Here is an 18,903-nt window from a genome sequence, read left to right as displayed (position 1 = left end):
CTGGGTTGAATAACAGCATGTCCAATGTGCACTTTACAGAAGATTGATTATATACAAGCATCATGAAATATGATTAATTTCATAATGCACAGGTTTCACTGGTATAAATCAAGAATGGTGTTAAGGTCAGAGGAGGAACTGATGGATTTACTTTGCATTTTATTACCAAGTAACTATTTTACTTACAAGTAGTCTGTTGTCATTTCCTGTTTTGTTCTTCATAAAATGCAGTCATGTTCTCACTATTTGTAGGCAAATTTCTTTCATAATATCACTCTTTTTTTGCATTGTCTTTAAGTGTCAGTGGCGTCTTTGCAAGTATTCCTTTGCTTTTAACTTTTGTTTCTGGCTGGGTTTCCCAAAGGAATAAGATTTATAAAGCTGTAATGTTTGTCTGTGTCTTTCCCTGTTCCCTATTCCATTTTTTTAGCATGTTGACCAGTTTCAGGCAAATTCAAGAGGGTGGAAGAGACTTCAAGGGTGTGCAGTTCCCTCAAGTTTTATGAAAATTCACAGGGGGGTAGAGAAGAGAATTATGACTCAGTTCCCCCACGGTGGTAAAGGTTGCAATGTTAGCTCACAACTTATTAAACAGTAGAGAATCCAAATGGGGCATGACCTATGAGACAAAAATCTGCAGCAGGTCAGTTTTTTAAAAACCATTGCCCCTGATTTCTACATTAGAGACTAGGATGAACAGCAGGTTTCAAGTTGCAGACTGAGTGGTGGGCAGATGAAAATAGCTTTATCTTCCACAGCACTCACCCTACATTACTAACAGGCATAATGTTTTAAGGTTGTTTTATTTTTCCATTTTCTTCTAATCTGCCTCATAGTTTTTCTATTGCTTCTGCCCTTAGCAGGAAGTTAAATGTCTGAAAAAGCTATAAAGTGGTTAAACCATGTATTTCTCAGCATGTTGTGTCATTTACACAGGGACTGTGGAAAAATAAGTGTCCCGCATGTTTGGTATTAGTGCCTGTTTGCATATCCCAGCATGGAATAAGGAAAACTTCTTCCTGCTAATAACACATAGTTATGATTTGGCTGTTGAAAGACTGGATTTCTGGGGAACAGACTAAGAGAATAACTAGAAAGTTTAATTATGCTTCCTGCCTTGAGCACTGTCCACTGTGGGTCTTTTAACATTGTCTTTGCCGAGGCTGAGCTGTTTGTTTCAAATATTGCAGAAATCAGATTGAAAGGATTTACGTCGTACTACAACAGAGAGTGGTAATTATTCTCTGGGACATAACTGAGTATATTTGATTGAAAGAGTTTAGGTCAGCTTTAACAAATTTGCAACCGTCAGTAAGATTGTAAAGCCTTATATAAGCACAGAAGGGTAGCATAAATGTCATATTCCTGTAACAAAAAATTTTATACAGTGCAGCAGGACAAAAGGGAGTGAGAAGGAAAAGAAATTGTTTACTCAGTTGCTTGTATTTTAACTAGACTTCCTTTGAGCAGTTGCAGTATAATTTGAGTTTAACTCAATATAGCTCTGACAATTGTCTGGGTCTTGTAATGACTCAATACTTCCTTTTTTATTTGTTGTTTAAATTGAAAATGAATGCAGGTTCAATTGAGCTAGGAAACTCCCCCCCCCTATTTTAAATTGACATTTCTACTTAAATCTGTTTGTCTTTTTGTCTTGAAATTCTATTTCCTTGTGAGCTGTCCTCTGTAAGTCCAAGTTCTTTCATGGTTGATGAAATGCTAAATGTAATATAAAATATATAATGATTAATGAAACTAGTACAGCAAAACTCAGCACTCAGTAACTGATGAGCAGGGAGTTTGAGAAAGAATGAAAACACAATTAGGTAGAATGGACAATGGTTTGTTCTTAAAACATGACATTAATAATATTGTACCTCTTTGACCTCATTCTTGGCATCCCAGGGCCCACAGTGGGAGTTCAATGTGCTGACCAAGGTATAACACTTAATTTAAAGGAACTGCTGCTTGCAGAAGCAGGCTCTGCCTCATTGACTAGTATGATTTCACTTCAGCTCTTAGCATTTGTGCTTGGCTCTGCTATGCAAAGCCTGGCACCAGCTTTAACTGAAGATTTGCACTGACTTGGGATGTTTCTAAGTGGCAAACAGAAGGCATTGAAGAATAATGTGTTGCAGTCTCTTTTCGCCTCTCTTGTAACCTGCAAAGCAGGTTGTGGATTGAAGAACAGCATATAAAACTGTATGTTGTTTCATTACAAAGGCACACTTTCTGCAGCTGGATGGGTGGAAATATGATACTGCTCAAATCAAATGTATTTGATTGTAAGACATGAAGTGTCCTTGCTCGTTTGCTTGCTTTCCTTCTCCTCACATTACAGTACAAAATATTTCCAATCAGGAAATGAGATGCTGAAATTACACACAGAGGTGGGGAAGGCTGGGTGTGTGTGGGGGGTTCATGGCAGCAGAGTTGAGCTGAGAGCAGAAATTTGTGCTGAGGGAGTGCTGTAACAGGTTTCTGCTCGGAAAATATGTGGAGGTGGCATGAGCTAGCACCTAGAAATGAAGCACTCTCTAAATGTGCAATGTCGATGTGACACCATGCATGTAGTTTTAGCTAACCCAATGGATAAACCAAGCACTGGCTCACAGTTTCACTCACAAGTCTTTCCAATGCCAGCCTCACCAAGCTGTACTGTTTGCAAGGCTGAAAATGAGCATACTGAAGCTGTGGTGCCTACAGGAGTGATTGGGAGATGCAAGGGCACCATAACAGCTGTCAGGGTTTTGAATGTTTGCAACAGCACAATGTTGCCCTCATTAGGGCTGTGGGAGCCACACTGACAGCAGCACAGCTGTGGCACAGAGCAGCGCAGGCAGGGAGGGAGTGGGAGGAGGTACAGGAGCATAAAGGACACAGAGAGGATGGGGAGGGGTCATAGAATATGCTGAGTTGGAAGGCACCCGTCAGGATCATCGAGTCCAACTCCTGGCCCTGTATAGGACACCCCAAGAGTCACATCATGTGCCTGAGAGCATTGTCCAAACACTTCTTGAACTCAGACAAGCTTGATGCTGTGGCCACTTCCCTGGGGAGCCTGTTCTAGTGCACAACCACCATCTGGGTGAAGAACTTTTTCCTGCTATCCAGCCTACACCTCCCCCTCATGAGATTTGAGTTAGTACAAACCTTGGTACTTAGGCACAACTTGGAGGCAGTTGTCTGCAGCAGGTCTGAGACCCAAATTTGTCCTGCTTAGTCTTCCTCATGTTTTCTTCATGCTAACAAATATTTAATTTTCTTGCTGACGTGTCTAGCACATACTCATATATAAATCTAATGCTCAGCTGGCTCAGTCTGGCCCATGACTTTTTCAGAGAGATGGACTAAAGCAGAATTTGAAAACATGAGGAAGGTTAAAACATGGAGTTCTGCATGCAGATAGAAAAGGCAAAGCTGTTTGTTCAGGCTTCTCAAGGGATGCTAATTTTAGGTGCCTTAATATGCTTGCTTCCCAATCTCTGTGAACAAGAGTTAGATTTCAAATGAAGTGTTGAAAAGCAACTAAAGCAGAAGATGGAGAAGCAAAGCAGTAATTTTCCTTTTTTTTGTCAGTTGATAGACTTCTCTGACAATGCATGCATTCCTTCCCCGTGTTCACACATACATGACGGTAGTGTTTCAATATCATCTCCTGCCACCAAATTTGCACCTGTTTCAGAATAAAAGTTTTTTTGAAGCACTTACATGTGTGAGCCAGTTTTCAGAAGAGATAAACCTCTTTCACTTTTCAAAACTGATGTATCTTGTAAATAGGTTACGTCCTTCAGAAAATGCCCACTGGGCATTTTGTGTAAAGGTGGTGTTTATTAATATGTACAAAAAAATGTATACTGCTATGTGTACCTAATCTGCTCAGTTCAAATCTATTTTTTTTCGTCTACTTTTTCATGCAAATCGAACGTTCTAGAAGAGACTGGCTGTGTGCAGATTTTGGTCAAAGGTATTAATTACTGATAGATTTCATATCACATATTAAGCTAAGTAAAGCAAATTGTTTACATAAAGAAAGACCACTGAAATTCTGTAGATTTCCTGAGACCGTCTTTGATGTTCCTGTGCAAATAAATAAAAAGAAAAGTCTTTACTGTTGTGCACGGGAAATGCAGATAATATAAAGGCAATTTTTGTAATTACCAAGGTATAATTTCTCTTATGAACTCAAGATTCTGACAAAGTCAGCAGCACTTCTTTCTTTCACTGTTGATTTTTTGTGTGCTCATATTTCACATAGTTCAGGGAAAAACAATTAATGCTGGTGTGGAAATTATAATAATGGAAAAAATTATCAATCATCCTTGTCTTGTTTAGCAGCTTTAAAATGATTGAAACTGAAAAGACCTACTAATTCCTTTTCAGTCATAAATGTGTTCTAGGTTTTGTGGTGTGATCTAACTGCACATTTCAGAAACAGACAAGGGGATTTATATAATGATAAGCAGTATAGGTTGACATTGATACTTGCATGAGCTTGAGTGGCTCTTCTTTAGGTGTCTGTTCTTTTCAAAATATGAAAGAATCGTATTAGCTGTGAAGTTCAAACAGCTTATTCTTTGAGAGCATCTTCCCGCTCTCTCATGCCTAGCTCTTCAAACCTCTCTAATGAGGTGCCCTTTGCAGGTATCTCATTCTCTTCTTAGGTTCTGGAAGGAACCTGGAAGGGTGATTTAGACTAGACTCTGGAGTTTTAGGTAGCTAAAGTGTGGTAAGAAAAATCCTGCGTGAAGAGGCAATTATATTTCTCTTCCATAATATTGAGGAGATTACAAAATATATTGTACTATAACTCTGACAAGTTTTGGGTTTAGAGCAGAGCAGCCTATATATAGACTGTCCAGTCTCCTTTAGTGCTATATATGTGGTGCAGTCTTGGGCATTAGCTGCCTTATTTTGCAGGAATCAGCTTTGAAACCCCTTTTTAATCCTTTTCAGGAAGGATTTTGAAAGTGGTCTGTATATGGTAGGTCTGGGAAATCTGTGTTATTCCTTGTAATGCAGGAAAATATTCAGCAAAGTCAGGGGTAAAAGTGAGATGAATAAAAGGAGGTGTTTTGAAGGCTCAGTTATATCAGCTGAAGAGGAGGAGGACAGGTGATATATCTGTGGGTATGAAAACACCATCCAAAGTGAAGACAAGTGAAATTAAAAGAAGAAAGTTTTATAGACAAAGAAAATGTAAATAGTTGAAAAGTTATTTCTAATTTATTTTACTTAGTATAATATTATGAGAGACATTTTGCTATTATTAGTGTTATATATTCCATGAATAAAGGACTGAATAAAGTATTTTGGATTTTTTTAATGCAGTTCTTTGATTTTGTGCATTTAATGTGAGGATTTCCAATTTGTAATAAATGTAAATATCCACTGATACAGAGAGATCTTCCTTTCTCTCTTCTCTCCTTTCCTCTGTCCTCTATTTTGCTGATTCTTTCTTCTCATCTTCCTTGCCCCAGCCAGAAATAATTTCCACTGGTTAAGTGAGTAAAAAGGTTCATAGCCTAATAAACGTCATACATAGCAAAGTAACTGGTGGGGCTGTATGGCTGAGAGTAGAAAGGAATACGTGGAGAGGTGGAACAAGATTTGTCCCTTTTGCTAGTAATGAAGTGTTTTATCAACTCACTGTTCTGTGAAAACATAATCTAAGTGCTGTCAGTGAGTTAGGTAGCCTGAAGTTAGATAGAGTAAGTTTCCCCCAGTGTTTGAGAATTTGACTCAAAGACAAAAATAGGTGCTCTCACTGTGTGAATTACCAAAGGAAGTGTGGGAGATGTTTCAGATCTTCTGTGGTCTAGTTCCTGGTGGTTCGGCGTTTCACATCATGTAACTACAGGTCTATACTTTCAGATTTTACCAGCGCAGATTCATCAGCTAGTCGTGCAAATATTTGTATGTAAATATTACAATATAGAAATTTAATATGACATTATAACCATATAATATATAACCTGTAATATATGTACAAGTAGGTATTTACAGCTGACATGTGCTGGTAAATACCTGTCATAATGACGAAAAGTCTATGCCACTGTGCCGCTGACACTATGTCTTTATTGCACAAAATGCTTTTTTCACTCATAGATGTGTCTGCCAGGGTGTTTGAGCTAGTAAAGCTGTAATGGGAAGTACAGTCAGGTCTGTAGTAATCTCTGTGTTCCATCATCAGGGCTGTGTCTGTCTGACATACCAAGAGAGGTGCCACCAAATACATCCACTTGCATCCCAGCACTGTAGTTCTTGCCTTCTCACACAACCCTATGCTGGTCCATTGGTTGTACCAATCCCATGTAGTACCCTTCCCAGATTCCTCAGCTTGTGACACAACAAAGCATTAGCTCAGTTTCAGACAACAAACTACCACATTTTCGCTGTTATCATTGGTAGAAAGAAATGGAAAATTGAATCCAAAGGGGAACATTTTGGAAAGGGATGCTTTGGTTTCTATTCAGAGAGCTTTTTTTTGGCAACAAGAATTACTTCAGTTTGCTTCTGGAAGCTTTATTCTATAGAAACAGAAGGGAGATGCATACATAAGATATATATATATATATGTATGAAAATATATATGCACCAGCACAGTTTATTTTTGACACTCCGATTTTTGAAGGCTAGCCCCATTCTTTTGAATCAGAGACTCAAGCCACCAATTCAGTTTAAGTCCTCTGTCTTATTAAGTGCAAGTCTTTTGGGATATGGTTCCTTTAAGATGTGTGCTTGGAAACAGCACACAGAATTAAGTGCATAATAGGACACTTTTTAACTGCCAGTTTGTTTTCTTCGGCTGTTTATGTAATGAAAGCATTACTGTCACACAGTTGAAAGCAAAAGTAAACTTTATGACTCATGAAATGTGCTTGTGGAACAACAAAGTCACTCTCTACAGCAAGTAGGAGCACAAGATAAATAGAAAGTCTTGGTAAGGAGTCTGGGATAAGTGCTCATGTGTGCATGGTGGAGAGGGTGAGGTGGGGTGTGCCTTGTGAAAAGAACAGGTGGTTTCTGAGCCTCTTGTTGAAGAACAGTTCAAATTGAATAGCTGAGCATCCCTGATGGCCAGATACAATCTTGCAGACTCTGCAGGTAGAACTTCACTACGTGAAAGCTTGTAATTGTAATGCATTTCTGGTAAAGAGTGTGTGTGTCTTGAGAAACAAATGCAGTCACTATATAGTGAAAAATGATTTATGAAAACACAGATTTTGGTGTAAAAACACTTCCTGCTGATAAAACACTGAGCTGTAACAGTCCTGATTTATGTAAATTTCACTATTTTTTACCAGGAAGCATAAACTTTTATGACACACGGTGTGCTATGTATTTTTGGTTTATTGTTCTTCTACTACTCTGAACATCTACCTCTGTTTAAGCGATGAAATGGGCTTGTTCCAGTTTAATCAATAAAAGAGCATCCGTGAAAGGAAGTATGCGACTATAATGTCAGCACTGCTGATCAGCAAATCTAAATTTCTCTCGCTTTTGTTCGTTTTCCTTTTAATGCTCTGTTTAGGTGAATTTTATGTCCTTAAATGTATAATAATTTTTAACCATTTTTAGAGAAGTGCTTTTGTTGATGTTTGCAAAGGGGAATTCTTACCAGTTTGAAGTGCCTACTGGACTAAGGCTTACTTAGGCTGGTTCCAAAACCATTAGCATTTCTCCAGCTATGAAATCCAGATGGTTTTTTTTTCTCTTTTCTGTATAACTTCACTTTGTCTTCTTCTAGGCATCCTTTTCTCCTTTCACATTACTCCCCTCCCTCCTTTTTAAGTCCCAGGCAAATGAGTGAAGGGAAGTTCCGAAGTGGAAAAGAAAAAGCACAGATCAGAGCAGCCATCATCAAGGGAATGAAAGAATTATTGACAAGATGTTGATTTTGGCTATGCAGGTACTTCCTCACCTAGGCTTCCTCTGTAGCCAGTGGGAAAAAAGATACCATCAGAAGGTAATTCATCCCCTTTCACAGTAGGCGTAGAAGGTATCTGGAAGTGCCTGGTTCTCCACTGACTACATAGGAGCACAGATAACCACCTGATGCAAATACTTATATTTTAAGTAGCTGAAGTTATATATGATGAAGTCTACCCCTTAAGAGAATTTTCTTAGCAGCTTCACCACATACAAAACACCACAATTGGTACCATTTAGCAGGCTGGATAAGAACTACTGCTTCACTTTGGATGAAGCACCGCAACATTCCCATTTCAGAAATACTTACTGAGGCTTCACACCTCAGTACTTCTACTGAGCAGAGCCCAGATAATTGCCAATACAGACCCATCTGATTTGTGAAGGCCTGCTGCTCCTGTTTTTGGTATGCCTCAGCCTATACTTACATCTGCACAAATGAACACAGTACCAAATGCAAATGCACCAATAATTTTGGTCTCAAATATAATCTGGAATCAGTTCACGTGGTTTACCATAGAATATGGCAACACACACCTATGACAAAAAAAAAAAAGCTAAGAAACAGATGTAAAAAGATGAAAAGGAATAAAAAAGTACATTGCCGAAAGACAGCTCTTGAAACAAAGCAATAATTTGGGAATGACAACTCTGATTCTGAATGTGACTTTAAAATAGGGAGACAAGAACTTGCAAAACCAGGAGAAGATGGCCAGAGAGTGACGTTGCCTGTCACAGCACACTACACTGAACTGCCCTGAGAAGCCTCAGTGCTCCTCTACATAGCAGTAAGAATGTGAAACAGAGGGAAGGGGTTTGATCATACAGTCAGCACCCTATTTAATCGGCAGGAAGAAAAGTAGAGCAGCTATAAAAAAAAATCTCTAAAAGGAGTGAAAACGTGGGAGGAGCAGAGCATATGTATTGCACCTGCTTAAACTAGAGATGGTCAGTCATTAGGGTGGTTGTATCAACTCATACTAGGAAGAAAATAGAGCAGTGCTGTTTGAATGAGCTGAATGAAGCTGAGATGTGCTGCTGCTAAGAGGAAGAGTAACTGCAGTACTCTTAGTGGGATATGAACTGCAGTCCTCAGATGCTGTGGGGGCTTAAATCAGTACTGATAATAAAAGGAACCCTGTCCTAGGGGAAAAAAATACTTTTTTTAAGGTTGCCTTCTGTTTCTTGTCTTGGAAAATATGAAGCAAGTACAGTTTAGTCTTTTTTTTTTTTTAATTGTTTCAGTAATATCTCCTGGACTCCAGTGGCTATAACTCTAAGACTCTACCAAACTCCTAGGAAACCTGATATTGCATTATCCATGGTAGCATTTTTAACTGAGTCAAGACAAGCATTTTGCTCATCAGTGAATGGATTATCTTGAATTTAATATGTGTTCATTTCACATATATCAAATTAATTCTCTGATTGCAATGTAATGATGACTCCAGTTTCAAGGCCTAAGTGCACAGAAACTGCTTGATATAGGTTATTTTATTCAGTAGATTGGTCATTCTAGTAAAGGTTTCCTTGTAAAACAAATTGAAAATATTTCCTAGCTATTCTAGGTCTGAGTTTGTATCTGATATTAGATTATGAGAGAAGAAAGAATGTATTAATCAGGTAACCTTTTTCAGTAATTTTGTTTCATGTTTCATAATGGCTATTGATTTAATTCCCACTATTCTTTTATTGCCTGAAGATAAAAATATAGGAAAATTCATCTTTATTTTGTATAGCATTTTTTGCAGAAACTCTATCTTTAAATGCTTTATCAGGTTAGAAGAAAAGATGAGATGAATTACAGAAAGAGTAGTGCAAATGGATTGGTATAAATTAAGGATCAATGCTGAAGAAAGAATTTCTAGAGGATGAAATCAACAGAGAGACCTAGACTAGGGAACTGTCAGAATTAGTATACAGGGTATTATTTGGACACTACAACATTAAGGCAAAATGTTTCCATGCTACTTTTCCAGGTAACTGGAGTTGCAGAAGACTTTAGCTGCTGTACTTATCACTGGTGAGAATGGCACAGTTGCTGCCAGCAGGCAGAGAGCAGGGAAGGAGGATGAGAGAGGCTCAGTGGTGGATGGCTGGGCAGGCTTAACAACAAGGGTACAAAGAGACAGTTTTGAACAATGGGCTTTCATGCCCTAAAGAGAAATGGCAAGCAAAGATGGCTGTGTGAGCCACTTCCTCTCATGGTACCCAGCACAGCCATCACACAACCCTGGGTATGTCTCAGCATGGTAAGATGCTAAATTCCTCCACCTCTACAACTAGCTGTCACAGCAAATGGCACAAGTAAAGTTCCCAGCAGCTCAGGTAGTCTGTTTATCTGACTAATAAACAGGTAGTCTCTATGCTAAAGATCTCCATGTGTGCCTGGAGGAGCTGGACTAAGCAGACTCAGAATCTGTGCTCCTTTTCTTGTTTTACTTGACTGTGCTGCATAAGCCCTCTTGGGCTGGGTGAAAGCTGGGACCACTAAGCCACCCTGTTGCACAATTCCCATTCACAGGCACTTCCGTGGTCCCTTGCCCTTGTGTGTAGCCTAATTGATGAATTATCTGCAAAAGTTGAGTGTCAATACCACTGGAAGTGAAAAAGACAAAACCATGTGCATTACCAATGCCTACCTGTTATAAAAATTAACTGTGAGTACTTAAGGTGTAACAAAAGGTCTTGCAAATTCTGCCTTCCACAATTTTGCCCTTCCGGATGTGGGGCAAGAAAAAAAGATAAATTTTCCAAAGGAGAATGCCACCTTGATTTTGAAAGTAGATTTTGATCTTGTTTTTTTCTCTTTGGCACAATAGTTTATGCCTCTCATGTGGCTTCTGTCATCTTTCCATTTGTTTATCTAATTAATTCAACCTTTTTATGCATGTGAGATTGCTTAAGTTTCTCATGGGACTTCTCCCCTGCCTGTGTTACATCAATTGGCCTTTTCATGTTGCTATTTTTCCTCATTATCTCTGACACTATACTGGAAAACAGTATATGACTTCTTCATAGGCAGTAAAACAAGTCTTCTCGACCACAAACAACAAAATAACCCCAGTCCTTATGATTTATTCATTATGGCTAAAATCTAGCTTTTACTTTGATAATCTCTAGGACTGCAAATTACATGGAACAGGCGAAACAACTTATTAGTTGTCAGCACTTCTACCTCCTTCCCTTCTGTCATGGCTACATGGTATCACCTTCTCATTTGCACTGGGTCTAGTGCTCATCTCTCCTTACAGTTCTCATTTAATTAATTTCTGCCTATTGAGTGAATTGCACTGGCTTACTCTGGGTAAGCACAGGAGGTGGTATGCAGGGATGCAGCCCACTGGGAGAGAGAGCAGGAGAAGGGGCTGGACAGCAGGAAACCAAACTAAGGACTGTAGAGCAAGACACCATTTCAGATGACAGTGACCAGCTGCCTAGGCTCACACTCTGAGGTGCTATTAACAACAGAGAAAGAGAAAAAAACCCAAATCAAAGATCTGTTATGTTCCTGATAATATTGAACACCATATGACTGAACTTGCTGGATTCAGCAGTGATTATGCTGTGGAAAAGTTGTAGTTTTTTGACTTGGTCACTTGATCTAAGTATGAGACTTGATCTAAACACCTGACAACACAGAATCATAGAATCACAGAATGGTTTAGGTTGGGAGGGGCCTTAAAGAGAAGGTCATCTAGTTTCAACCCCATTGCCATGGACACCTTCTGCTAGACCAGGTTTCTCAAAGCCTTGTCCAACCTGGCCTTGATCACTTCCAGGGATGGGGCATCCACAACTTCTCTGGGCAACCTGTTCCAGTCCTTCACCACCCTGACTGTTAAGAATTTCTTCCTAATATCTAACCTAAACCTTCCCTCTTTTAGTTAGAGGCTGTTACCCCTTGTCCTCTTACTAAATGCCCTTATGGAAAGTCCTTCTCCAGCTTTTTTTTAGGGTTCCTTTAGGAATTGGAAGGCACAGTTTGGGCAGCTATGAAAGTCTTCCATCATTATGAATTTGTGTCATTGTAACTAGTGCTGATTGGAATTGGCATTAATGAATAACAAACATGACTTAATTCTATCTCCTGTGGTGTGGCAACCCTCCAGCAGGAGCCTCAGTTACAGTAGTGCCATTACTTAAGGACCAACCTTTGGAAAAAATACCTTGTCAGGCCATAAATTGTGAAGCACGTTACCTAATGTAGTGACAAACTTCCTAATTAGCTCAATTGTGAAAACCCACATAGTAGGAGCCTTGCCCAGGCTTAATTTTCATTACAGCAGCACAACTTCTGTCCCAAGGGCAGGGAAAAGAAGTGGCTGTTATGTGAAGAGAAGGGGCCACACAGGAGAGAAAGACTTTCCAAATTAGAGTAAATTAACTCACAATTAAAAGCACTTATATACAGTCCCATCTCACAAGACAGGCAGTGTGTAGTTGACAGCAGCATCTGAAATGCAATGCAATGAGTTTAATTGTCTTAGTTTTGAGGGCTTTTAATTTACAGACCTGCTGAGGTGCCATGGTAATGGATGCAGCTCCTGGTTGAGATTGGTTGTTCCAGCTCCCTGGTTGCACCAGGGTGGAAAATCATTCTCTGTATTGGATTTGTGATAAAGAGTTTTTGTAAACTTCTGCTCTTACATCATCATCCCCTGAAATGTACTGAAAAAGTGCAGCAGATTTATATAAGCCTGTATTAAATTCTGATCTTGGAGACATAGGGAAATCAAAACAGTAACATGGCCCACAGAATTAAACTCTAATTTGGGAAATGTAATGTTAGGGGCAGCCAACAACAAACTGCCCCATAAATTTCTTTTCCAAATGCTTTTGCTTGAACCTCTGTGGGGATAAAAAGGAGTTTACAAACCTGTGGTATAACATTCACACAGCCTTTTGCAAAGACTTCACTTTGTAGAGCAAAAAGTATTGGATGACGGTGTTTCTCAATTTACACTGATGAGCATATTTCTGAGTATTTCTCTGCCTGGAAAAAAAATCCCAGAGAAACTTGATGAACAAACAGTGCTTGGAGACATTGAAGGCTGTGCAATGCAGAAGTAGCCATTTAGCATGGGAAAAGTGAGTCTGTTTGATATAATGTAACTTGCATCCCATACGGAAGTGATTTCAAAAACAAAAATCCATGCATTTTTCAAAGTCTCAAATCTACTTAGTCTAAACTGAGTGAATGAGGCATTTCACACAGCATCTGGTGCTGGAAATGACTGTTGTTATCTGAGAAGCTGTGCCTTTTGGCTGAGGACAGGTAAGGACTGAATTAGAGCCATGAGGAAACCAGGGATGTGCTAGAATGGAGACCTGGAGTATAGCTAGCCTTGCAGAAGTATTTCAGAGGACTGTTGTAAACATCCAGCAAGGTACCAGCCTGTAGCCAGCACGTGCTTATGCTGGGGGGCAATGTAATTTTCCATGTGTCTGCTGGCAAACGGTGGCACATCTCTGCATGTTGCACAGCAGGGACAGGAGGGGACAGGAAGACACGGCACCAGCAGCGTGTGATTCAGCACATGAAGCGCCAGGGGGCCTGAGATGCCGTGTTTACATGAGAGTGTGGCTGCAGCTGGGGTGGCCTCACCAAACTACTTGTTGGATTTGGTCTGTTGTTGTAGGAGACTTAGTTGCAAAATACCTGGGCCAGGTGCATTTCTGGCAGCTGAACAGAATCTGTGACTAGTGTCCATGGCCACTGTGTGTCCCCTGTTGCCTTCACTAGTCTTGTTTGGACAGGAGGGTGACAGGGCAGGCAGTGCTGTTGTATGGCTTCTGAAGGACAGGAGGTTGTCCAAGACAGGTGAATTCTGCAATAAAATGCATGTCTTTTCTGAAAGAAGGCAGCATGCAAGAATTTAGCAGTCCAGTTTTTCACTAGTTTTCCATTTTTGAGTGTTTTCATATTTCTATGAAGTGTCTGAAGATAGATAACAGCTCTCCAGTTAATACTGTGTACAGAAGTCCCTCATTCCACGTGCTATTTTGCTCTCCCTTTTGCTAAAATACCTCTGTTAAACAACTGTTTTTTGGTTTTGATTGTTAGGCCCACACAGTACAGCTTTCATTGTTTAGTAACTGGTTTTATTGCTCCTTGTAAATAATCAAATTATTGTATTCCATACCAGAACCAGGAGTAAATATTTTCTGATAGCAACAGCTGTACAGAAGCCTGGCTGCACAGCAGCAGAACAGCAAGAACAAAAACTGTTTCTTAAATAACTGTTATTGCTATGAATAATGAACAGTTGTCCTGACAAAACACACTGCTATTAAAAATGGAGATGAGATGATGCGACAGATCAGTATTTATTTCTTTTAAAACGCTATTTCTTGTACCTGTCAACAAGCATTCTCTATGTTTAAGTAACCTGCACTTCTTTTCTTTCTAGACAGTGCTAGGCTTGTGAACTCACAACTCCAGCAATCACATACTACTCAGGAAAATTATCTTCTGAATTTACAACAGCTCTTCATTTGTCTGTCTTGGCTGCAATTTTTAGAAGTAGTTAATTTTGTACTTTGTTTATGTGTTTCTCACATTCTCAATAAGCAGTGAGAGACTTCAGAGAGAATATAAATCTGTAATTTCATTTTAAGGACTTTTATGGTGTTATTCTTCTATTATTAGTTCTTTTATAATTTGAATACATATATAAGGCAATTTAAGTCATAAGAACCTCTCAGTGCCGCATTCTGCCACTTGGCATTGTAATAAGTATTACTTCAGTCAGGAAATGTTCTTGATTTCAAAGGGACTGCTCACTGTAGGCAACCCCTTGAATGGGTAGATGAACCCCAACACGACTGAGGGGTGCAAAGCCAACTCCATAGCTCCTGTCTATACTGCAATTTACTGTGCACCTTTATATGTGGTCTCCTATTGCTATATGGTGAAACTGAAAGGCCAGCATACTCATTAGGTGATTTAAACTATCTCCGTGGGTGGAAAACGTTGATTTGGGGACTGTAGATCATCAATAAGTTGCTCATGCGTGAAATGAAAAGCCACCTTGAGGTCAGCTTCCAGTAAATTCATCTTGAGCTCAGGCAATTTGGAGATAACTGGCTAAGCCCACTAATTATTTGATTGACTGCTATGACCTGAAAAACAGGATAGAGATATCTGACAATCATGACTTAATCAGAACTTTTAAACACTGCTACATTTTCAAATAAAGAGATCAGGGTCTGCAGCAAATGCAGCTGCCACAGGGCAGCACAGCCCAGTGGTCTGCAGTGATAGGAGCCCACAACCTTCTTGATTTCATGAATTGCATGCCAAGGTCTTTAGACAGCCAAATTCATGAGACATGAACTACCACAGTGGAGAGCCAAGGGACAGTGGAGGTTGAAGGGTGATGCAGCCAACAGTGCTTTCTTAGGGTTTCAGCAGGCTGGAGCTGGCTGCAGGGGGAATGCAGCAGGTCCCCAAGATAAGCCAGTACCATCTGCTTCAGCCACTTTGTGTGCCGCTTTTCTCCCCGTGCTGAGGATTCCAATTCCACAGCAATCCCTGTGGCAGTGCCAACTCACCTCTGACTGCATAAGACACGAGCTAATGAGAGGTCAAAATAGTGTATCAGAAAACGTTGTGATTCTCTTGCTTCTAAGTTGTACTTTTTTCCAATTCACTAAGAGCTCTTGTCTCCAAGTGGGTAATACTGCTTTGACCTACATGTCCAATGCTGTGGGCTTATATGGCTGTAATTTCTTACTTGCCCAATATAATTTTTTTGAGGAAGTCACCAATGCTGTGTCCCCTGTTACCACTATTGACATTGTACTGTTCTTAACCTAACATAAGCTAAAGAGTCTATTTTTCAAGTGGCTTTGTGGTGCCTTACAAATTTTACACTTGTGAAAACAGTGCTTAAGTAACGTAGGTGTGGATTTTGTATAGGCAAAAGGGATATATGAACTGTATGGATGTGATTTTGGTAATCTATACCTGGAAATTTCAGGAATACATGTTATGAAGGAGTAATTAACGACTAGTAAATAACAAAAAGGTTCCACATTCTTAACCAAATCCCTCTTTCATGTGCTCTATCAATTAAGAATGCCATTCTGTCAGGTTTTGAAGAATTTTTTTAATCTGTTGCAGTTATTAACTATAACTGTAGTGGGTTGGCCATGGCTGGATGCCAGGTACCCACTAAAGCCACTCTCTCACTCCCCTCTGCAACTGGACAGAGGAGAGAAAAAAAAACAGGTAAGGATTTATGAGCTGAGATAAGAACTGGGAGAGGTCACTTACTGATTACTTTCATGGGCAAAACTGATTTAAAGTGGGGATATTACTTAAATTTATTACTAACAGGATCAGACCAGAAAAGTGAGAAGTAAAATAATCTTAAAAACATGTTCCTCCCACTCCTCCTTCCTTCCATGTTCTCCCTCCTCCCCCCCAGCAGTGCAAGGGGACTGGGAATGGGGGTTACGGTCAGTTGTTGTTTCTGCTGCTGCTCAGAGAGAGGAGTCCTTCCCCTGCTTCCATGGGGTCCCTCCCACAGGAGACAGTCCTTGATGGACCTCTTGTGTGTGATTCTATCCCTCAGGCAACAGTTCTTCACAAACTACTGTCCCGTGGGTCACTCCTCCATGGGGTGCAGTCCTTCATGAATGAGCTGTACCAGCATGAGTCCCCCACAGGGGCCACAAGTCCTACTCGGGAAAACCTTACTCCAATGTGGGCTCCTTTCTCCACGGGCTGCAGGTCTCCATCAGGACCCTGCTCCATCTTGGGCCTCCCACAGGGTCACAGCCTCCTTTGGATATCCACCTGCTCCAGCATGAGCTTCTCCATGGGCTGCAGGTGGGTCTCTGCACCCCGATAGTCCTCCAAGGGCTGCAGGGGCACAGCTGCTCCACCATGGTCTGCACCACGGGCTGCAGGGGCCTCACTCCAGCACCTGGAGCACCTCCTGCCCCTCCTTCTGCACTGACCTTGGTGTCTACTTTGTTGTTCCCATGTTCTCACTCCACTCTTCCCTGGCTGGAGTTCTTTCTGCGCAATACCTTTCTGTTCTTAAATATGTTATCACAGAGGTGTTACCATTACTCCTAATTGGCTCAGCCTTGGCCAGCGGCAGGAAGTCCGTCCTGGAGCCAGCTGGCATTGGCTCCACTAGACGGGGAAGCTTCTAGCAGCTTCTAACAGACCCCTGTAGTGCCCCCCCCCAGTACCAAAACCTAGCCACAGAAACTCATTACAATAATTTAATACTGTTGTAAATTAAAATTAACCTATCACATAGAATGTTTCAAAGGGTTCCTCTTGTGACTTTGTGTGAGAAATGCCAGAGATGTGGGAGATGTACATTATCTCACATTAAAAACATAGCCAGAGAGTGCCCGTTAGGTTCACCTTATACCCTAGATGTACTGACTCATCCAAACTCAGGGTGCAGAGTCCTCAAAGTCACAAAACTCTCTAATCTGAGAGAGGAAGGAGTGATAGCATCGCTTCTTCATCTGACGGCATTCAGATGAATGCCCAAGGGGAGTGCCTTGTCATGACTTTTTGCCATGCTCTCTATGGAACCACTGCTATTTTATGAAATAAGGTGATTCGGAGGAAATCATCTCTGAATTTAATAACTCATACAGCTGACCTATTTTTCTCTTTAAATATTTAAGCTTTTCTAGTGGACTTGATGGTCTGTCAAACCAGCATCAAGAATTTCTGCCTTTTTACTAGTGCGTGACTGTCATCCTTACACACTGATCTAAAGCGAATTACAGCAGGAGGAACCGTCACTTAAAATTGCTAGAAAAACTAGCGTAATTGTTTTACTTAAAGAATTATATTGAAAACATTACTCAATCTGTTTTTTTCTTCTCAGTTGGTAGCCTCCATCGTGTTTATCAGCTTTGGTGTGGTAGCAGCATTCTGTTGTGCAATAGTTGATGGAGTGTTCGCAGCACGACACATAGTAAGTATAGTGATTTTGGCATCTTTCATTTTTGATCATTAATGTAATTTCTAGCAGAAAAGCATTTTCTTTTGGTTTATGTCTAGCAATATATTAGGGTTATTGATAGTTCTTGTTGGAGATTCCAAAGAGGTGATACGAAAATGAAAGGCATCCTAAAAGACATATCTGCTTGGAAAAAGGCGGACACTTCAAATACCACCATAATTTGTTTCCTATTGCTCAAAGGTTTTGTGGACATGGTAAGGATTTGGAAGGCATTCGATGCTGATGAGCACCAGGACAACCCAGGGGATTTAAATATGCCAGTTTGCATGTTAGAAATGTGTTGCTTGCTATACCTAAAAATCCATCAGAATCCAACCTTTTAATTGATCTTTGATTTCCAAAATCTTCAGGAAATAAGCAGTCATATGTGTTAATAGGCATTAGAGGTCAGATATAGTGTGCTACATAATACAGCAAGTATGATGGTATATGACCCTCTCACTGCTTTGAAATACCATGGGCCTGTTCATCTTTCTGCTTACATTCATTGAGGGGCAGTATAACTCCACTGACATCAATAGAACCCTACTTGAACTTCTGTTAGCAAATACATCAGAATAATTAGGCTTTGGATCACTTGGAGCATAAAGTTATAAACTGATTTCTTTTTTACTGTTACTGAAGAGGACTTTAAATCAAATGTGATTTTCAGAACCTCACGTGCATTGCACAAGGAAGGAGACATCCATTGGTATAAACACCTGAGGTGTGCAATGCGAGCATGGATAAGCGCTCTGGATTATAATCATGCTTTGTGCTATACAGAGCCTGCCTGATGTTGAAGTGACCTGCTTTTACTTGCATTTGCCCTCTAGTTGCTCTGGATGACACCTGGTATAACTTGGTCTCTGGTTGGTGTAAGTCCAAGGAGCTGCTTAAAAGAAGAGGGGAGCAGACTTCTGTTTAGGTTTCCTGCTCCTGAAAATTCAGTGGTTGTGCCCTGGAAAACCACTGCCACTTATTC

At 40.3% G+C, this 18,903-nt stretch overlaps 1 protein-coding gene across 2 annotated transcripts in view; it reads left to right on the top strand.

The window, feature by feature from the left end:
- Nucleotides 1–18,903, top strand: part of TMEM255B (transmembrane protein 255B) — a 71,503-nt gene that overhangs the window by 14,195 nt on the left and 38,405 nt on the right. For both annotated transcript variants that reach the window (XM_017817313.1, XM_017817312.1), the window contains exon 4: nt 17,802–17,891. In XM_017817313.1, coding sequence (XP_017672802.1) covers nt 17,802–17,891 — 90 coding nt within the window. The remainder of the gene's footprint in view (nt 1–17,801; nt 17,892–18,903) is intronic.

Source organism: Lepidothrix coronata, unplaced genomic scaffold, assembly GCF_001604755.1.
Source record: "Lepidothrix coronata isolate B3197 unplaced genomic scaffold, Lepidothrix_coronata-1.0 Scaffold60, whole genome shotgun sequence".
Classification (NCBI taxonomy): domain Eukaryota; kingdom Metazoa; phylum Chordata; class Aves; order Passeriformes; family Pipridae; genus Lepidothrix; species Lepidothrix coronata.
This window is presented reverse-complemented; position numbering and strand designations above follow the sequence as displayed.